The sequence below is a fragment of the Ascaphus truei genome, chromosome 2, assembly GCF_040206685.1.
Source record: "Ascaphus truei isolate aAscTru1 chromosome 2, aAscTru1.hap1, whole genome shotgun sequence".
NCBI classification, from domain to species: Eukaryota; Metazoa; Chordata; class Amphibia; order Anura; family Ascaphidae; genus Ascaphus; species Ascaphus truei.
The window spans coordinates 349,668,136-349,691,071 of NC_134484.1; the positions used below are offsets into that span (position 1 = coordinate 349,668,136).

The 22,936-nt window shown below is 37.3% G+C and overlaps 2 protein-coding genes and 1 long non-coding RNA gene across 7 annotated transcripts in view; 1 reads left to right on the plus strand and 2 right to left on the minus strand.

Moving 5' to 3' along the window:
* Positions 1-11,962: 11,962 nt before the first annotated feature.
* Positions 11,963-14,125, minus strand: HOXA2 (homeobox A2). The gene is made up of 2 exons (XM_075586836.1): positions 13,669-14,125; positions 11,963-13,200 (listed from the first exon to the last, which is right to left on the minus strand). The coding sequence occupies exons 1-2, from the start codon at positions 14,033-14,035 to the stop codon at positions 12,461-12,463; spliced, it is 1,107 nt and encodes a 368-aa protein (XP_075442951.1). The 5' UTR covers positions 14,036-14,125; the 3' UTR covers positions 11,963-12,460.
* Positions 14,126-14,183: 58 nt separating this feature from the next.
* LOC142487456 (uncharacterized) lies at positions 14,184-19,339 on the plus strand. The gene is made up of 3 exons (XR_012799232.1): positions 14,184-14,986; positions 16,574-16,773; positions 18,904-19,339. It is a non-coding gene; the product is annotated as an uncharacterized LOC142487456 (long non-coding RNA).
* Positions 19,340-19,474: 135 nt separating this feature from the next.
* Positions 19,475-22,936, minus strand: part of LOC142487451 (homeobox protein Hox-A6-like) — a 41,919-nt gene continuing 38,457 nt past the window's right edge. For all 5 annotated transcript variants that reach the window (XM_075586831.1, XM_075586829.1, XM_075586833.1 and 2 more), the window contains one exon: positions 19,475-20,923. In XM_075586831.1, coding sequence (XP_075442946.1) covers positions 20,148-20,923 — 776 coding nt within the window. In that variant the 3' untranslated portion in view covers positions 19,475-20,147. The remainder of the gene's footprint in view (positions 20,924-22,936) is intronic.

The window sequence follows — 22,936 nt, forward strand, 5'->3', positions numbered from 1 at the left end:
TCAATGAAGCAATCATTCTCCAATTTATCATTCACTTATTTAACTGTTTTGGCTAACGATGGCATCAACTTTCCAAGGAGAAGAAAATGGAATGACTTACACATTGTCTGTGGTGGAAGTGGAGTTCCCACAAACAGTAATCTCACAGAGACAGCCAAAGCATCTGGTTACCAAAGAAGCATAATAGAATATTAATTGATGTTTCTATTTTGTATGTTGTCAGTTACCTATAATCAAACTATTAAAACACATGGGTGTGTGTGGGTCCTTGGTGGGACCACACCTGTACAGGATCAGCCCTTCCATGAACAAAGGTGAAGAAAGGACATGTTAAATTGAGCTAATTGACACATTTAAAAACAACAACAACTATGGGACAAGTATCATTATTTCATGTACTGAAAACATTTTTTGTATCTTTTCCATCCTAAGCAAAAGTTGTGGCTGGGATTTTACGATCTTTATCGCAAGTCTTTGGGCGATAAGACTCTTTTGCCATCTTTAAAACTAGAGGTGAATTGTTGTTTTTGCCTTGCTCGTGTTTTTTATTGTTTAGTACTTGTGAAGCCATTGAACAGATAAACATAAGTGGCTGATGGAATGGAAACATATTCATTTTGAACAGGATACACAACTGTTACTGTAAGGGTGATTCCACATTTCTACAAAAGCCAAATATGTTAAAAAGTTGGAGGCGTTTGCCTGCTCCATTAATGTATATGAAGATAGAATGTCTAAGCACACGTTTCAGCTACACCTTTTAGACTGTAAGATCTTCGGGGCAGAGACTCTTTTTTTCCCCCTAATGTCTACTTTTATGAATGAACCTCTTATTCCTATTCTGTCACATGGATTATGCCACATGCTGTATGTCCTATTATGTCACATGTATTACTGCTGTATAGCGCTATGTACATGATGGCTTTATATAAATAAAGATATACATACCTTCCTAACTCAGCAAAACAAATATTAGAAGAGGTGTAGCTAGACAAGTGAAGGCCATAAGGAAAAGGGTATCTAGGCCACTCAGGTCCCATCGTCACCCATAAAATGCTATATACTATTCTGATTTCCCTGCAATGCAAACATACACTTTTTTTTTATATAATAAAATGCTTACAAGACATAACTATGCAAAAAATGATAATTTTAGTAATTTTTTTTAGTTAATGTCTCCTTCTTGTATTAATATACATATTCTACCATCCAGAAATAATGCAAACTCACTGAGGGCCAACTTGATCTAATGATAATGATGTGTTTAATAGACTAAAACTAAATGACTGATGCTTACAAACAGTCAATTGCACATATTTTCAAAACATTTTGGAAAGTTACTCTAGGTTTTACTGTCATTGTCAATGCATCAACTCTTCCTGTTTTAATAAAAGGTGGCAATCACTTAGGGGGCTATGCACTAAGCTCAATGGGTTTGCGTTCTGATGTTCAAAAAAAGCACGTCCGTTAAAAAGTGAGGCCGGGGACGCGATTCACTAAGGCCTTGAGCCCATTTTTTAACGTACGTGCTCAAAACAGCCACAGCGTACGTGTTGCTTTTCCCCCCCTGCTAGCATTCTAAAACTTCACTTACGCTAGCTGCTAGAAAAAAAAGCTGCATGTAACATTTGCATGGAGATTTGCCATCTCCATGCAAGGCTGTTACAGGCGATCGTACACTAAATAAATACATTTGAATAATAGTGTACATGAGCAGGGGGTCTCCGGAGCTGAACAGCATTGGTTTCAGGTCCTAGGACCCCCTACTTCAGGAGATACAGGCCCCGTTATGGGGTGCCGGTATCCCCTGCAGAATTTCAATGTCCCGGTCACGTGACGCGGACGCTTGAAAGTGCAGGGGATACCGGCACCCCATAACGGGGCCTGTATCTAATGAAGTAGGGGGTCCTCGAACCTGAAACCAATGCTGTTCAGCTCCGGAGACCCCCTGCACATCCACACTATGAAACACATGTATATTAAAAAAAGATTTAACAAACATCAATACACGACCCCCCCACGCCCCCTCCGCCCTAACACATACAGTACAATAATGTGCAAAATTACTATTATCCAGATATGGATAATAGATTATTTGCCCATTATTAAACACTGCATTAGCATACCTAAATAAAGTAAATAAAAACAGTAGCCAGCTAACCCAATGAATACAAGCAGTAACAACATCAACAATTATTTAATTAAACCAATGAAACCAATTGATTCCTAAACCAACTCAAAACCAATGAATTACTACAACATTAATGAATGTAAACATTAAAAGACAAAGAAATAAATACAAACAATATCTGAAATAACCATAAAACACATTAGCTAACATAATACAGCTTAACCCCGTTATAGCGCGACCCGTTATAGCGCGAATCCGCGTATAACACGGTTTTCACGTGGCTCTCGTTTAAAAAAATGTTTATATTTTTTTAACATTTTTTTTGCACACTGCACACTGCACACTGCACACTGCACACTGCACACTGCACACACTCTCACTGCACACACTCATTGCACACACTCACTGCACACACTCTCACTGCACACTGCACACACTTTCACTGCACACTGCACACACTCTCACTGCACACTGCACACTGCACACACTCCCAGCACTCACTGCACACACTCTCACTGCACACACTCTCACTGCACACACTGCACACACTCTCACTGCACACTGCACACACTCTCACTGCACACACTACCAGCACTCACTGCACACTGCACACACTCTCACAGCACACACTCACTGCACACACACATTTTTTTAAACATTTTTTTTGCATACTGCACACACTCTCACAGCACACACTCACTGCACACACTCTCACTGCACACTGCACACACTCTCACTGCACACTGCACACACTCCCAGCACTCACTGCACACTGCAACACACTCTCACTGCACACACTACCAGCACTCACTGCACACTGCACACACTCTCACTGCACACTGCACACACTCACTGCACACTGCACACACTCTCACTGCACACGCTCTCACTGCACACACTGCACACACTCACTGCACACTGCAAACTGCACACACTCTCACTGCACACTGCACACACTCTCACTGCACACACTACCAGCACTCTCACTGCACACTGCACACCATCTCACTGCACACTGCACACACTCTCACTGCACACACTCCCAGCACTCACTGCACACACTCTCACTGCACACACTCTCACTGCACACACTCTCACTGCACACACTGCACACACTCTCACTGCACACTGCACACACTCTCACTGCACACTGCACACACTCTCACTGCACACACTACCAGCACTCACTGCACACTGCACACACTCTCACTGCTCACACTACCAGCACTCACTGCACACTGCACACACTCCCAGCACTCACTGCACACAGCCCACAGCTCACTCTCACAGCACACTCTCACAGCACACTCTCACAGCACACAGCACTCACAGCTCACAGCACACTCTCACAGCACACCACACCTCCCACTCCCCCTCCCTACCTTTGGTGTTGGCTGCTGAGATCGGAGCGAGCTGGCATCAGGAGGAGGGGGTTGTCGGGAGGAGGGAGGGGTGTCGGGAGGAGGGTGTGTGTGGATGCCGGTAGGGGGGGTGAGTGAGGAGCAGGCTGGGACTCGGAGGGCTAGGCCCAAAACTGATTATGCCGCAGAGGGCCGGTAGGTGTGGGGGCCTCTGGGGGGGAGGAAGTGGATGCCGGTGGAGGGGGATGGATGCCGGTGGTGTGAGGTAAGGAGCATGTTGCGGCTGTACTCGGAGGGCCACTGCTGGGGGACGTGTAGGGCTTCCGGCCACCTCTTCCTTCCTTCCTTCCCTCCTTACTCCCTCTCAACCGGGCATGCGGCAGCCATTTTTTTTTTAAATTAGCGCGACCCCGATTCTAGCGCGGTCGGATCGGGTGGCCCCCGAGGACCGCGCTATAACGGGGTTGAGCTGTACAACATTAACTACAAACGAACACCAATCGCAAACATTTTATTACCATTAAGCAGGAAAAAAACAAACAATCACATCCACATAAGAAATTGAAAAAAGAGACATTTACAAACATTCAATATATTACTTACCATTAGAAGCGGTGGCCCTCCGACTCCCGGGGAAACAGGAAGCTCATGTACCTTGAAGGCCTCCAACAGCATCCGATGCCATCTGCCATGAAGATGCGGATCAGGTACCCAAATCTTCTTTTTTCTTTTTTCTTTCTTTAATCACCTTCTTCTATCTTCATCTGTAACCATTTCTTGATCTTCTTTATCTTCTATCTTCATTTGTCAATCCAAAAAAACCCCATGGTAAATCCCAACCGATGTTGTCTCGTCGTCTTCTTCGGCTCAAATGAGGTGTCACGGCCTTAAATAGGGCTTGTGACGTCACATTTAGCCTCAAAAAGGTTAACAGCCACCTGATTGGCTGTTCAAACCATGTTCCGACTTTATTTTTTATTTTTTTACATGACGTCACTTAAAGGGAATGATGCCAGACAATCAGAATGACTGTGCTTCATTTGCCTTTAAGATGACTTCACTAAATCCAAGATGGCTGGCGTCACATGGTATTTCAGCCAATCAGAGTGTGGAATTGGTTCCCACTATCTGATTGGCTGAAATACCATGTGACGCCGGCTTCTTCACGTCATCTTAAAGGCAAATGAAGCACAGCCATTCTGATTGGCTGGCATCATTCCCTTTAAGTGACGTCATGTAAAAAAAAAATTAAGGTTGGAACATGGTTTGAACAGCCAATCAGGTGGCTGTTAATCATTTTGAGGCTAAATGTGACGTCACAAGCCCTATTTAAGGCCGTGACGCCTCATTTGAGCCCAAGAAGATGACGAGACAACATTGGTTGGGATTTGGTGCAATGAAAGTAAGCGCAAACCTTAAAAATACATATATAAAAACAAAACAAGTAAATATCACCAAGAGGAGATGCAGCTGGTGTGAGAGATTTCACAATCACTCAAAGTAACGTCTGGGGGAGGACACAAAGCGCAAGACTTCCTCTCCAAGGTGGAAAGATCACAAGGAATCTCAAATAGGCAGCATATGTAAAGAAAAAAAGAAAAAATATAGTCCAACACAGTTTAATTATAAAATATATACGAGCAAGGAGGCTCCAACACACTCACATGCTCCAGGACAAACAAAAGCAATTTAACTACTCAGGGTTCAGACGCTGTGTGAAAAGACTCCAGTCAGCTGTTCCACGTTCTCCACTTCCGCATTCGATCGGCGTCTGACGTCACGAACCGGCTCCCTCAGTCTCCAACAGTAAGGGGAGGATCATCTGGCTTCGTGAAGGTCAGCGCAGCGGAAGATATCCAAGCAGGAGAGCGTTATAGCAAAGCAGCTGGTGTCACAGCAGAAAGTCCATAAGAGTCACTGACTGCTACACAAGGTCTATGCGCATGTAGATAACCCTACGCGTTTCATCCAAGGTATGGACTTCTTCAGGGGGTTTTTTTGGATTGACAGATGAAGATAGAAGATAAAGAAGATCAAGAAATGGTTACAGATGAAGATAGAAGAAGGTAATTAAAGAAAGAAAAAAGAAGATTTAGGTACCTGATCCGGATCTTCATGGCGGATGGCATCGGATGCTGTTGGAGGCCTTCAAGGTATGTGAGCTTCCTGTTACCCCGGGAGTCGGAGGCCCACCGCTTCTAATGGTAAGTAATATATTGAATGTTTGTAAATGTCTCTTTTTACAGATTTCTTCATTGAATGTGTTTTTTGATTTTTTGGGGGAGGCACATTGACTGATAATATATTAATCTGTACCACTTTAGGGTACAGATTAATACATTATTATGACAATATTTGAGGGGGCATTTGTGGCTTGGTATTGCTGTTGGTTTTTTCAATTTCTTATGTGGATGTGATTGTTTGTTTTTTTCCTGCTTAATGGTAATAAAATGTTTGCGATTGGTGTTTGTTTGTAGTTAATGTTGTATTATGTTAGCTAATGCGTTTTATGGTTATTTCAGATATTGTTTGAATTTATTTCTTTGTCTTTTAATGTTTACATTCATTAATTTTGTAGTAATTCATTGGTTTGATTGGTTAGTGTTACTATTCATTTTGAGTTGGTTTAGGAATTATTTGGTTTCATTGGTTAATGGTTTAATTAATTCATTGATGTTGTTACTGCTTGTATTCATTGGATTAGCTGGCTACTGTTTTTATTTATTTTATTTAGGTATGCTAATGCAGTGTTTAATAATGGGCAAATAATCTATTATCCATATCTGGATAATAGTTATTTTGCACATTATTGTACTGTATATGTTAGGGGGGTATATATAGTTAGAAATAATGTTTAGTATTTTTGTAGGCACAACATTGGTACCGCAGGCCCGTGGGTACCACGGGACTCCCGCGGGGACCCCGGGACGGACGCGGGGTGAGCCGGGGACACCCGCGCGACCCCCGGCCTCCCTTGGGGACCCCCGCAGGGTCAGCAGGGGACACGCGCCAGCCTGTTGTATGGGTGTTGCGCATGCAAAAATGTAAAGCAAGAAATTTTTCAAAGTCCAGCTTTTTTTGCGTCTACCTTGAGTTGACGTGTTCTGTTGAACGCAACTTTTGTGTACGCTAAGGTTACATAGCTTAGTGCATCCCGCTTAAGGGCAGAATTTAATGCAAACAGGGTAACGAACGAGCAAAGTTGGACTTAGAAAAAATTCCTGAAAAAAGTCAGTTTTAGAGCGCAAAGTGCCTCTTTGCGTGGCTTAGTGTATCGTGTTCAGTGCAACATAACGTTCTAAGAGCACTTTGCGCTCTAAAAACGACTTAACGGAGCTTAGTGCATGACCCCCTTAGTGTTAACCTATTAACTCATCATGAATAGCAATAGTTCTTTTTGCCCCTAAAAGGGTCTGAACCTTTTAAGGCTGAAAAGATAAGAATTATATGAATTTCGAGAAGGCTGCAGTAAAGATAACAGCCTTATTCCTACTTTCCTTTTCTGCTTTAGTAACATACACATTTCTGTGTTACGAGTTCACTTAATAAGTACCAGGGGAATAGGGAACAGAAAAAAAGAAAGCAGAGGCCAGGACAGTTTGAGATAGCTTGGAGATTGCTTTGGGACTCTGGCCTACTTTTATCAATTGAACTTAAAAAAAACACATAAATGCATTACCTCTCTCTCTCTCTCTCTCTCTCTCTCTCTCTCTCTCTCTCTCTCTCTCTCTCTCTCTCTCTCTCTCTCTCTCTCTCTCTCTCTCTCTCTCTCTCTCTCTCTCTCTCTCTCTCTCTCTCTCTCTCTCTCTCTCCATATATATATCTGTATTATATAATATATATATATTGCTCTTGATAAAGGCTCCAATGAGTAGCTGAAACGTTGGGCCAGTACAATAATTTTTGTGCATATTTTTGGTGTGCCTATCCCTTTGTTATTTTTGCACAGTATGTATGTATATCTTATTTATGTAGTGCTGACAGTGTACTCAGGACTTTAGAGAGTATTCAACACTTTGCTGTGTACCTTATAGGTACTCTGATAGCAGCACCCTCTCCAGTGGTCTGGGTCTGGTATGTGTGTACAGAAGTACAGGGATCACCACCAAGTCCAGTAAATATATGGTACAAGGAATCCGCAGCACTCTCCGTTATGATGCAATAGGAATAAATTTATTCAAACCATGAGGCAAACTATAAAAAATAGAGCAAAGTTTCGGACCACACTCTGTCCTAGCAAGAGCTTGAGAAAGGACCGAGTGTGGTCCGAAACGCTGCTCTATTTTTTATGGTTTGCCTCATGGTTTGAATAAATGTATTCCTATTGCAGGATTCCTTGTACTATATATGTCTGTGTCACACACACAGGGAATTTCATTTTCCAGTCCATTTATTTATTTTTGTTGGAATGTAGAATATATATATATATCTGCCTGGTAAGGAGTATGTGTGTGTATATATATATATATTGCAGACCTGCCTAAGATATGTGTGTGTATATATATATATACATACTCCTTACCAGGCAGATATATATATATATTCTACATTCCAACAAAAATAAATAAATGGACTGGAAAATGAAATTCCCTGTGTGTGTGACACAGACATATATAGTATTTATACCTACTGTCTATATGGGATAAGCAACTACTTTACTGCAATATGTGTGTGCCATCTGTTTTTTCTTTTTTTTATATATATATATATATATATATATATATATATATATATATATATATATATATTTTTCTACATATATACATACACACACACACACACACACACATTGTTATGGGCTCCATGTAACAATGGTTTTTCAGGCAAAAGGTGACAGTGTGCTCATTTGCATGTCATTTCCCAGAATCCCTTGCTGCAGTGAAAACACTGCTGTGTGATAATGGTGAAAGGCAGGGTTGCAGACCTGCCTAAGACATGTGCATGTGCTCACAAGGGGTCTTTTTATTTGCTATATATAAATATATATATATATATATATTTTTTTTTTTTTTTTTTTTAAATAGTCATTTACAGTGCTTTGCAGTGCCCTCCTGGCATCGAAATGGTTAAGTGGTTACAGTGTGCGAATAACTAAAGAATAGTGACTGAAGCATCTGCTCGGTAGGGTGAGTGGGAAGGGAGTGGGGAGGGCTCCATTGCAAAATTCAACTTCTGATGATCAATATAAAAAGGATCACTCTGTGTTGTGGCCCTTGTGGGGTGTTTGCTTATGCTGAGCATGGGTGCTGGCTATTTTAATTCCTAGTCACCCTAACTACACACAATCACATGACGGCTTGGGAGCCCGGGGGAACAGCAGCAGTGACGGCGGAGGAAGGGGCGTGAGCCTCACTGAGAACCACAGGGCTTCTAATACACTTAACGTTGTGTCTCCTATATGTTATATCTATACAGGCGCTGACTGTGTTTACTTAGGCAGCTTTTTAAAGGATGGAAGTCTGAAACAGTGGCCAGGTGGCTGGGCTGACCAAATTGTTCTGTTTTATTTAGTACAACTTTATTCAGTGTTTGCATTGCTTCTGGTTTCTATAGACTTAAGGACCACCCACCCAACAATGACTATTGGGGTGACAGATTTTGGGACATAAGTGGGGTGATACACTTCATAAGTAGTGCTACAAAAAATGTCAGGCCTTAACTGAAGTAATTAGAGAAAAATAAAATCCACATTCTCCTTAATTAAATCTTCTTTTATTTGATTTTCTTTTCTTTAAAAAAAAAATCATATTGGCAAATGTTTATTTATATGGAGTTTTACATTAACTTAAAGTTGTAATGCCACATTTTCTGTATCATGCAGAGAGAGCTCTCCCAATCCTGCATTTGCTGCTTTATAGGGGGGATGGGGGCGGGCGGGGGGGGGAAGGTTTGCGATGGTAAATTCCAAAACCTGGACTGGGCAAAGATGTCTCCAGTAACCTGGGGCCGTGTGACTGAAGGGTTTTTTTTTCTGTAAAGATGTACTCTTTTAGGAAATAACTTTCTCTGATATGACTTCCATATAATATTAAACGTTGTCGGTATTATTGACATGCTGTAATATCCTGTAATTAGAGATCAGTGTTACAGATAGTGTGTGGGAAAATGCTGCTATGTGCACACACAGAGCAGAAACATAACAAGCACAAACAATGCAACAGTTGCAGACAGAATACAATAAGTGTTCTTAGAAAAGATTACATTTTCTAAATGCAGCAAGAAAGTAGAAGTTGCGTATGGTTGTTAACAACAGTGTATTGTATTATTTTACTTTTAGTGAAACATACTAACTCATATTCAAAAACTTAAGCTGTTGATTAGGCTGAAAAGTATCACTTATCTACATTAAAACGAAATGTATACACAACTCTCCAAAACCTTTTTACTTGCAAAAGACACACCAAGTGAAACATCTGATCTATTGTATCTTTTTTTTTAATGCATGCAGTACCTTTCTTCTCACTTTGTCACTTTGTATATCTTTATGGACTTTTCCCACTTCGGAAAAATATATTATGTTTTGTATCAAACTTAAAGTTAAACTATTGTATAACTTCAAAATGATCTTGTGTTCTGGAAATAAAACTTATACTCAACATTAGTATACAATTCGGTATACAATTCCCAGTTGCCGTACTTTGTTCATGGTTAATCGGAATAGTATATATATATATTTAAAAAGTCAATGCAATTCTCTCTATCTCTCTTTGCTTCTCTATCCCGCTCTTTTTATCTCACTTTTTACGTCTCCATCTGCATATACATTTTGTATTTTAACACTGTACTACATTAAGACTAGAGGGATTGCGTTTGCATAGTTTTGCTGCGGTGGTTGTGCTTTGCAGAGGATGCATCTTTTGTTTTACTGTCACTAACAAAGCCTCGGAATCTGTTCCTAAAAGTCATGCAGTTCAACGCGAATTATAATGGATATTGCCGATAACTATGAAAGGAATGTCTCTTTTTAAACGGTAGTCTCTTTGGAATTCCTTTGTAAAATCACTTTATAAAAGCAAGGAATACATATACCAAAATATATATATATATATATATATATATATATATATATATATATATATATACTCACACACACACACACACACACATTTACACTGCATAGTGTAATCTTAATGCAAAATTATGATTTATATCATTTAAAAACGCTTATGTCCTTTTAGATGTGTTTATCAGTGCCTCGGAAAGATCTTTGGTAATGATGAAAGTATCCCTTTGAATTTTTGAATTGCTAAAAACTTGTAAATAAAAAAGAAATGCCGTGCTATTTGCACTCGTTTCACATTCCCGCTTTTGCCTACACAGTTTAGTTGAACAAAGTTGTAAAATACTTTGCTACCGATTGTAATTAATTTGGCTATTAAGATCATTTTCAATATAGATATATGTGATGTGCCGTTGAGCATTGAACGAATGCATTTAGAAAGTATAGCGAGAGATCAAGTGCTCTCATACAGGCACTAATGGGAGGCTGGTGCAGGGAGAGAATAATGCTCACATTTTATTGCAGCATCCGCAGTTAAGCCAAGCTGTTGTTTTAATAGAGCAATAAAAATGAATTATGGCTAAACGCCTTCTAGCTTAAAGCTTCTGGATGGAATCCCCAGTCCAGACTAATACGTAAAAGGATTTTTTTGTATTGGTGTGTGCGTCCTTGCAATTGATCTCCTTGATGACAATCTCATTCATAGAAAGCGTTTGATTTATGAGTTTAGGAAGAATTGCATCCAGCACTTCTAGATATTATTACCTAAGCAGCAGCCCTCCAACGTGTTAGGTTCAGCAATACAATAACAAACACAGGTGCTGGGAAAGATGCAGTATAAGGCAAACATACACTGAATATATATATATATATATATATATATATATATATATATATATATATATATATATATATATATATATATATATATATATATATATATATATATATATATATATATATATATATATATATATGTAAATACAACTGTATGCTCATATATATATATGAGCATACAGTTGTATTTACATATATATACATATATATCTATACACACACAGACTGGATCAGTGAATGACGCAACGAAGTTTCTCGGGAGGAAAACTTGTAAGAGTGCATTTCAACTTTCACGTTATCACTTTTACTGCTCTACATAAAAACTTGACGTATCGCTACGTTTATATACTTTGTGGTAACCTGATAAATTCTCATTTCTCTTTCCTTTTAGATTCTTTCTCTTGGGATCTTCACAGTGAGATGAAACTTCACATACATGATCAACAAGCCATTGTTGTGTCTCTTTTATTCTGTTTAGAGATTATTTTATCTAAAGATGTGAATGCCCCCCTCATGTTGTAATCCAATTAAAATATATTGCTTGATAATTTTATATATTATGAACGGTGCTATTTATAATAACATTTTATCAGAAATATTTTAATATCGCGGAAACATTATTTAATGTTTACACTTTATAACATTTGAAACTCGTTTTAATCACACACACCACACACACACACACACCACACACTATATTATATTATATTTGTAACAAATATCTTAAAACACAAACATTCATTCCTGCATTTTGTGTACAACTGTTGAGCCTGGGAAAATGATAGAATGCATTGTGTCCGCATGATAAGAATGATCAGAAGGGGAAGGAGGGGGGAGAGAAATAAAGAATTTGTGTGAAATAGTCATTTATTCTACCAAAAATACTTATATGACAACGCATTCTAATGTAATACAAAAATAAAAAGAAAGTGAAGACACACTTAGATATTGTCACTTTCTTACAGGCCTCGGGTATTGCTTTCAATGGTCTGGTTAAACAGACACAACTCAAATGCATGGTTGTTAAATACTGAAATGGCTCTTGGACGCAGTTAATAAAAATATTTAAACCAGAATTTGACTGAACAAGCAACATACAAAATACATGGTTTAATGCTCTGTGTGAGTGTTTCAGTAGTTCAGGTGTTGCAAGTCAATGGTGGTAAATGTATCCGTGAAAAAATCAAAACTGTCAGCAGAAATATCTACAGGGCTGTCGAGGGACCCTGGCAAACTGGGTGATACTGCATCTGAAAGCTGTAGGCAGGAGTCTGAAGAGAAGACATTGAAGTCCGTTAAGGAGGCGACATCTAGGGCCTCGGGACTATCATTGTTCAGGCCAGCTGCACAGTCCTGGGCCATTGTTGACAAGCAGTTCTGAACAGTGGGTGACTGGTGCAGAAAATGTCTAAGATTTTTGTCATTGCTCGATAAAGGCGAAACTGGGAAACTGGGAGAATCTCCATTGTGTGCATTCTGTGCCTGCTGTTGAGAGAGGGCATTTTGCTGAAAAGTGTAGCCGTCCCTCTCCAGCAAAGCACCAGAGACATTATTCAGGGCTTGTTCAAAGAGAGACTTCTCCTTGTCGTCGTCACTCTTCTCAGAGTCTTCCAGGTTTTTGAATGTGCCTTCCCCGTTTTGGTTCTCCTTGCACTGGTTCTGTCTCTTGTGCTTCATTCTCCTGTTCTGAAACCACACTTTGACTTGTCTCTCAGTCAGATCCAGCAAAGCTGCTATCTCTACCCTCCTTGGTCTGCAGAGATACTTGTTGAAATGAAATTCTTTCTCCAGTTCCAGGAGCTGGGTGTTGGTATAAGCCGTCCTCAACCTTCTCGATCCTGCGCTACTGTTATCCGGGATCTCAATAATTTCTGTGAAATGACACAATACACAGTCATTTAAAGGACAATATATACAGAGATAGGTATACATATATATTAGAGACATATATAAATATATCCACTGCAACAAAATGGCCGCCCAGTATGCAGTAAACTCCATTGTTGCACTTATGTGAGCTAGATGTGTGGGTTTCCTTCTCAACAAAATGAGTTCCTCCAGTGTCTCTAAATCAGGGCATTTCTACACCACACTACCGATGAAACCATTACAAGAATAACAGCAGCCCCATCCCTCATGATTAATGACAAGTATGACAAAGTTAAGAGACATAGAAGGGGTCAGCCACAGCTCCCACAAATAACCCTTCCCACCCAAGTTCTGCAAAGTTGCATAAACCCACGAAACAAAATAAACAGGGTATTAAAAAAAAACATATATACATTTATTCTGCACCCAGACTACAAGTGCTGCTGTGGCACCAGAGCTGGGGGACTGACCTTTGTGGCTGAGGCAGGCTGCAGTGGCTGGGGCAGTGGAGACTGCAGGTATGGACAGGGTTTTCTTGGTGGATTTTTTCTCCTTCATCCAGGGGTACTCCGGAGGCAGGGAGCCCGCTGGCACCGGGCTGTCGCTGTGACCATTTGGGCTCTGTTTGGGTCGGCTGTGGCGAGGATGGCTGCTGGGATTCAAGCTGGGGATGGTCTGCTCAAAAGGAGGAGGAATAAGTGTCGAGTGTGAAAGCGTCGAGCTCTTGATTGATGAACTTTGAAATGTATCACCGACAGGGGGAAAAGATGTCAGACACTCAGCAAGCGACGGCTGACTATTGATAAAACCAATCTCTCGCTCAAATTCGTAATTCATGGCCCTCTTCCTTTTAAAAAAAAGTTAGCCCTTTACTTTTACGTTTAAAGGCCCGGTAACAACGAGAAGAAGAAAAAAAAATCATCAAAATCCCTGCTAGTTTTTTTTTTTTTGGGTGTCCTTTTTTTTTTTTTTTTCTAATTCACTGATTACAGCCGTATGGGGACTGTGCTACTATTAAACTATTGAATTCATGGAGACAAGGTTGAAATTGGACCGAATTGGCTGTCACATGATTGCTCCTGCCCAATGACAATTTGGGGTTTAATCAAAAGAAGCCACTGTCTGTGTGATTGATCCAAAAAAAGTCAAGTAGGAACGCCTCATTGTAAACCAGCAAGGTTTTTATTTACACTTTTTTTTTATCCATGAGGATGTAGGCTCAGCACGAAATACATTTTTTTTATTTTATTTATTTTTTCCCCTGCTTATCTTGCCTGGTAGCTCTTGCCTTGTCCATTCTCCCTGCATTGTTTTTGTCTGTCATGAAGGCGTTTTACACCTCACAAATCATTTAAGAACCCAAATCTGACGCCTTAAGTCATTAACAAAGTAATCCATTAATCTTCAAAGTTTTGACACCAAAGACCCCACCATCCCAGATACATAAGAAGTTTCACCCAAGCAGAATCTAGACTCATTTTTGCTCCCCTTTTCCTAGGGAATGTGGGTTTAACTGTCTAAATTATATTGATGTCAGCTAGGTATTTTTTTTATATTATTTTTGTTTTGTTTCATCTACTGTACACAGAACAATTGGGTAGGCACAGAGCCTATTGTTACCCACACTGCTGGCACATATGGGAAGCGTGAGGATTAATCTGGCTCCATGTTTCATGAGAGAATGTAACAGCAGCGCAAAATGGCTATGCCATAAAAATAAAGCTACTTGATAAATAAAAAGTAAAAACAAAGGTAGATGCCTGCTACCCAATGAATAGACAGGACAAGGTGAGTGTTTTTTTTTTAAATATTGTAGTATTGTGTACAAAAACTTACTGCTATTTACAAGAATATGTCGTTATGATTTTATTTTATATATATATATATATATATATATATATATATATATATATTATATATATATATATATATATATATATATATATATATATATATATATATATATATATATATATATATAAAATAAAAAATAAACATTCATTGGAAAGTAATTCAGGCTTTATGGTAAATAAGATGAGCATGGGTATAGATTTTAACTTTGGAATGTATTTTTATTATATACAATATAGAATGTCAATTTGGATTTCACATACATTTTCCTATATAAAGGCAAAGCATAGTTTTGTGTAATGTGTGTATGTATATATATATATATAAATATACATATATATATATATATTATTTTTCATTTACTGTTACCTTTCTTAGTGTGTGATATGTGATGTGTACATATATACACATATTTTCAGATATGTTTGGTAAAACATAAAGGATATACATATAATGTATAGTATTTTTTCCAGATGACACAAATAAGAATACACAATAACCACACACACACACACACACACACATATATATATATATATATATATATATATAGTAACTTGAAATATAACTGTATGCTCATTTGCATGTCTTTATATTATACATTTATATAGCAAAGCTATATGCTTTGCTGTGGAGGGTTTTTGTCACTTTTTTTACTCACCATAATATATATATATATATATATATATATATATATATATATATATATATATATATATATATATATATATATATATATATACATACATATATATATATATATACATATATATACATATACATACACATACACATACACACATACACACACACACACACACACACATATATATATATATATATATACATATACACATACTATATACTATACATACATGTACACACTATATATAAATATACATATATATATACACACACACACACACACACATACATATATATATATATATATATATAATATATATATATATATATATATATATATATCGTTTTGAACCTTACATCAAATAACACTCTCTCTCTTCTCACTCTCTCTTCTCTCTCTCTCTATGTATACATTATATATATATGTATATATATGATCTTGTTATTATATGTGTGTGTGTGTGTGTGTGTGTGTGTGTGTGTGTGTGTGTGTGTGTGTGTGTGTGTGTGTGTGTGTGTGTGTGTGTGTGTGTGTGTGTGTGTGTGTGTGTGTGTGTGTGTGTGTTTGTGTGTGTGTGTGTGTGTATATATGATCTTTTTATTTTATATATATAATTAATTGATTAATCGGCGATATACACTTAAAGAAATGCTTGCTGTTTAGTTAATCACTGTCTCTCACAAGGTATTGAGCTAAATATATAGACAGATATTAATGGTAAACATAAACTCGAGTAAAAAAATCAAAAGTGGATAGTTTCGAAACAGTATTTCAGGAAAATATGTGTTATTTTAAACCTTGGTTTCAGTCTTTACAAAATATAAACGCAGTACTTAAATGGAAGGTTTTTAATTTTCTTGCTTTTATTCCAAACAAAGCTGGAAGGAAGTCTGTGCGTGATCAATCTTGCTTGCCAAATGGTTTGACAGCTTCTGGCCTTAAAGATCACATTTAAAGCTTCTTGTTTCTTCCAAGATCAAATGTTACTGGGAAACGAGTTTGAGTAAGAAATGCAAGCAAAGAAGGGAATTTTACTCCTTATTTCTTTATAATCGTGGATATGTTTCTCGTACCACAGGTATGGACACCTTTTCCTTTGTCTAATGTTCACATAGTATTGGATTGATAAACTCAATTAAAAAAAATAGGGGGAGGGGGGGATAGTGGGAATTGAAGATAGAAGGTTTCTTGCAAATGTAGTAGTGCTTTGTTAGAAAAATGTGTGTGGGTGTGAGTACTGTTTAAACCCCTATTTCCTTATTTTATAGCCTAATAGAACATGGAACAAAGAATAATACTGTCCATACACATCAGAACAATGCCTTTCGTGCATATGGAAATACATGATCAACAACGAAAAGCATCTAAAACATATATCTTTAACTGTATACACCTCTGTAGGAAAAAGCAAAATGAGACCCATTTAATTGCTGAACAATGGAATATGTGTCCATTGACATATGGCTGTCAAGTACAACATCTTCAAATGATATATATTTACTTCAATTCAAAACACATGCAATTGAAAAAAATGTTTTATTATAGTATCAACTATTTTTGTTTTTATATGTATTAATCGACACGGTAAATATCAGTAATCTATGTTTGTGATAGCTTACCTCTGACATATATTTCTAGCCTCTTTTACTAAACACACACAATTATTTTATTGTTCCCATTCCTGCTTATTATCATTATATTATCATTATTAAATCTAAAGCAGAAATTAACAAAACGGAAATCGGCAACAAAAATATAAATATATGTACCTGCAGACCTACTGAAAGATACCAACTGAAATCGGATCTTAATAATGTATTCCAAATAGGAACAATAAATTGATTATATTCCTAATATTTTAACCCTGAGACAAAATGGCGACATTTCTCTGCACTAAAATACATATATAGTAGTATTTTTTGTTTATATTGGTCCCAATATATTTAATGTAGCTGTATTCTATTTTTGAATGAAACAAATGTAAATTGTTCAATGTTGGCTTCAAATTAGTAGATTTTGTGTATTTGATTTAGGCATCAAATATTATATATAAATGCGGGACAATGGACATGGTCTTAATTGTTGTATGTTCCAATATATTTCTATTTGTATATGAGGCATGTCAATATACACACTAAAGTAATATGTTTGAAAGCAACAATCTAAAAACAGATTAATTCGTTCATAGACAAAGTATTTCTTATTTTTTTACTGTGTTGCTAAGATAAGTGACAATGTAAAGATGTCCAAGACATTTGTGCTTTTAAAAACGAATTTCTCAGTTCAAATAGTGTTGTGTGTATATATCCTATATATCAATGCCTGTGTGCGTGTATGTATATGTGTGTGTGTGTGTGTGTGTGTGTGTGTGTGTGTGTGTGTGTGTGTGTGTGTGTGTGTGTGTGTGTGTGTGTGTGTGTGTGTGTGTGTGTGTGTGTGTGTGTGTGTGTGTGTGTGTGTGTGTGTGTGTACATACATACATGTGATAGTACACATATATTTTTTATATACTATTGTCTGTGCTTATGTTATTTAATCTATTCAATATATGTGTTGGATATATATATATATATATATACTATTATTAAGGTTATGGTGGGTAAAAAAAAAGTGACAAAAACCCTCCACAGTAAAGCAACTGTAAATATTACTGTATGAATTACAGTTGCTATATATATATATATATATATATATATATATATATATATATATATCAAATGGAAATATTACTGTGTGCTCATCTGCATGTCTTAAGACAGGTCTGCAACTGTGTGTGTGTGTGTGTGTGTGTGTGTGTGTGTGTGTGTGTGTGTGTGTGTGTGTGTGTGTGTGTGTGTGTGTGTGTGTGTGTGTGTGTGTGTGTGTGTGTGTGTGTGTGTGTGTGTGTGTGTGTGTGTGTGTGTGTGAAATGTGTGTGTGATGTGTGTGTGTGTGTGTGTGTGTGTGTGTGAAATGTGTGTGTGATGTGTGTGTGTGTGTGTGTGTGTGTGTGAAATGTGTGTGTGCGATATGTGTGTGATATATGTGTATGTGTTTCTGTGTGTGTGTGTGCATATAATATATATATACACACATATATTTATATATATATATACACACACACACTTACATTCATACAAATGTCTATACAGATAGATTGTCTTTATGTTTCTTTTTTCGAAATCTAACAATAAACCACCAATTCAAATGTCCATTTTCTCCCTGGAAGGAAAAGTGTAGGAGGAAAATTCTCATGTTCTTTCAAAGAGCTTCCCTGAAGAGGCAGAAAGAAGCCATTCCATGTGAGCAGATGCCTGAGAGCGGGGGCTGCAGACTGGAGCACAAGGAAGAGCTCAACATGGCGTAAGAGCCCATCAGCACTCAGCTATTACCTACCAGACCTCCATTATCAGCCATCTTATCAATCACTAGCAACTGTATTCAAAGAGGAGATGTTGTCCAACACCCTGTGTCTCTCTGATAGAAAATAGCCTGTGTTTTTTTTCCCTGACAGTAAATGTTGCTCTACTTAACTGACAATATAAAGTAATATGCTCCACAATTCATAATCTCAGGCATTTAAACTGCACCCTGTTAACCTTTTATTTCAGATGCATGATCAAAGAAGTTGAACCAAGCTCGTTTTTTTTTTTGTCCATTGCAAACTGCTGTACTTGGTGATTAAATATATTGTGTTATATATATTTAAATAAAAACATTATTTTGTGTTTTTAGTTCACCACCTGGAATGTGTGTATTCTATCAATAGAGTTTAGAAGCAAATATACAAAATGTGTATCTTGATTTTCTCTCCGATTTTATTGCATCTTTAAAGATAATTATTTATTTCAAACAACACTCCCTGTATGTATCATTATACCATCAAACAGAAGGCCCATACCAAGACCTGAATATTAGGGTATATATTGTTTATAAATATGAAAGGTGGGATAAATAATATGTAAACAGTTCGATATTTTTGTTTGCAAAAAAAAAATAACAAAAATAAATAAAAGGGAATATGCACCAGAATTACACATTAAATGACTTACAAGTATTAATTATGATCCAGGGTGACCCTGTTCAAGCGCTTTTTTTGATATTTGTCTAGCAATTTAATAGAAGTGCAATAATAATTTAAATCGACTCCCTGTGGGGATAATACATGTACTAACAAACTCACATTGAAGAAGTTTTTCTTTTCCATATAAAATGTGTTCATATACCCTGTTTGATAAAAGTGTAGAAATAAACTACAAAGCCTACTTCTCCAAAGCGAGATGCACGGCCATAGTTCATGGAGGACAAAATATACTATGCAATCTAGACAGCATTTCAAGCAACAGATATTGCTGACACACAAAAAAAAAAGTATAAAATAAGGGAATAAAAAATAAAAGATACAAAGAAAGAGTGTTGCAAGGTACTTTAAAAAAATAATAACTGATTTCCCCTACAACTAATTGTTGTCCATTACAAATGTGTCAGCTTGGGTGCTTCCTGAATTCTTCCCTGAGAAGGATGATGAGAAGATAAGTCTGTGTATGTGGGGTGTGAGTCACAGGGTCCATGATGGTGACTGCTATTCATTGTTCCAGGCCCACTGTAGTCCATGTTGGCAGGGGAGGAGTGAGTGAGATGCGATAGGCCGAACATGGAAGGCCCAGTATTAGTCATGGTTTCCACATAGTTGCCCCCTACATAGACGGGGCTTCCCTGTACATGAGGATTTCCATAGCCGCTGCTGCTTTGAAGAGGGTGGGTATCATATTCGGGAGTAACAGCAGCAGTTCCTGTGTATCTCTTTTGATGAGGAAGGCAGCTGTTATGAGGGGTGGGGTATGGTGCAGGCACACCATAGGCGTTTGGATGAGGTTTGTTAAATGGTGGGGGCGATTGGGGCTCATAAGGGACACTGTTCACCAAAGAATGCATAGAGTTTAGGTATCCTCCGATAGATGGTGGGGGCACAGGGCTCCTGCAGGGTGACTGCCCTCCTGAAGAGGTCATCATGGATTTCCCTTTCTGATCCTTTTTGTATTTCATGCGCCGGTTTTGAAACCAGATCTTGATCTGCCTCTCTGTGAGATTGAGCAGGTTGGCCATCTCTACCCTCCTTGGCCTGCACAGGTATCTGTTAAAGTGGAACTCCTTTTCCAGTTCTACCAGCTGAGCGCTTGTGTAAGCGGTGCGCGCTCTCTTGGAAGAGGATTGTCCGGGGGGGCTCTTATCCCCAGCACAGCTCTCACCTGAGCAGACAATAAAAAAAAACATCAAGCATTAAGGGACTTGAAGCCCATTTTCAGAGCTCAGTGGCGATGTGCTTTAAACTAGCTCACTGACCTGCATATATAAAGAAGGATATACATACACAAACACAGTGACATACCATATATATATATATATATATATATATATATATATATATATATATATATATATATATATATATATATATATATATATATATATATATATATATATATATATAATATATATATAGTCATAATAAATATATATATAGTCATAATAAATATATATATATATATATATATATATATATATATATATATATATATATATATAAAATAAACTATTATTATTGGGGTGACCACTGAAAATGAACTCATTCATCTCTTTAATGATACCAAGTATTACTGTAGACATCAGTATAATGTGTTGTTTCATTATTATTAGAGGTGCCTCACTGAACTCACTGCAAATAGACATATTGATCTGTACATTTATACTGAGTATTAAAGTATGTCGGTATTGGTATGAAATGTAATTCAAATATGATGGGGGGGTGGGGGGTGGGTTGGTTGCCTCAGTGACAATAAACATACAGATCTGTATAATTATACTGATCATGCCTCTATGCTGTATTCACTCTCAAATATCCCTTTCCTTGGGAACATGTAAGTAGCAACAACCATCAGAGACCCTTGCCAGGGCTGCCACACTAGTTTTGTGGTTTGGGCACTATCAGCATAACGTTTTACTGTATAAATATCAGTGCCTCGATCACTGCATCTACCTACTTTCATTCATCTTAATGGATCTATAACTTAAAGTAATCATTTAACGTTATCAACTCATAAAAAGCAATATACTGCAATATACAATGGTGTTGAGTATCTTTATACAGCTTCACAATGGAAGAAAACTCTATGTAGACCCTGGTCAGTTCCAGCTTTTCCAAAGGACAGAGTATCTAAGGGCAGGAGTTGACATTCTCCAGCTCTAATTACTGGAGGACTCCAGGAAATATATGTGTGTATACATACATACATACATACATACATACATACATACATACATACATACATACATACATACACACACAAGCCAATAAAATAGAAGTTACATATGATTTATCTTGTATGATGCATTACCTTGGATATCTGGGGAAAGTGGAGCCATTTTCCTCATGCTTTGTTTTATGTAATACATTTGCTTTTGATTATTTTTGTGACCTCAGGACACACCACATATGATTTTCCTATCTCTGATCATTAAATGAACTTAACTGCCAGGCCATCAGCCACGATGAGACTTCACTATATTCCTGAATTGCTGTGTTTCTATATTAGTTGGAATCTAATTACCACGAATAATTGTATACAAAATTAATTGCCATTACTACAGCTGGAATATGTCTAGCAGTGTGTTGCCTATATCTAACTTCCAAATAAAGTCTGTTTACGAAAATACTTGTCATTTGTATTTTTATCTCATACCCAAAATGTACAATAACAGTTTAGAACTTTATCACATAAATAAGGTCTGAACAAGAACAAATTATTTTAAGTGTTAAGAATACACCTCACTGTCATTCTTTTAAATGGGTTGCTCTTTATTTTCCATCAAATGTTGTGTTCCTTAAACAATGCAGTGTAGGGCCAATTTCTTCTTATAGAAACCAGGGAGATATGTTGTTTTGTTAGAAAGGATTAGTGATTGATACTCTAAAGCAATTGTACCAGTCATATAAAATAGTAAATAAGGTATACTTAGTAATGAGAAACCCCTTGACATTAAAAAAAAAGGTTATTCCTAATAACGTATACAACTGCTAAACTGTGATCATACATACACCAGTAACTTAAATAACAAATGGCTTTCTTATGCACATAATTTGCATTACAAACACACGTTTGCAGACATGTCTGGTGTATAAACATACATTGCAGTAGTCACTTAATTTCAGTTGGGTCTATATTATAAATTATGAATGAGGTCATATAATTGCATCCTAAATA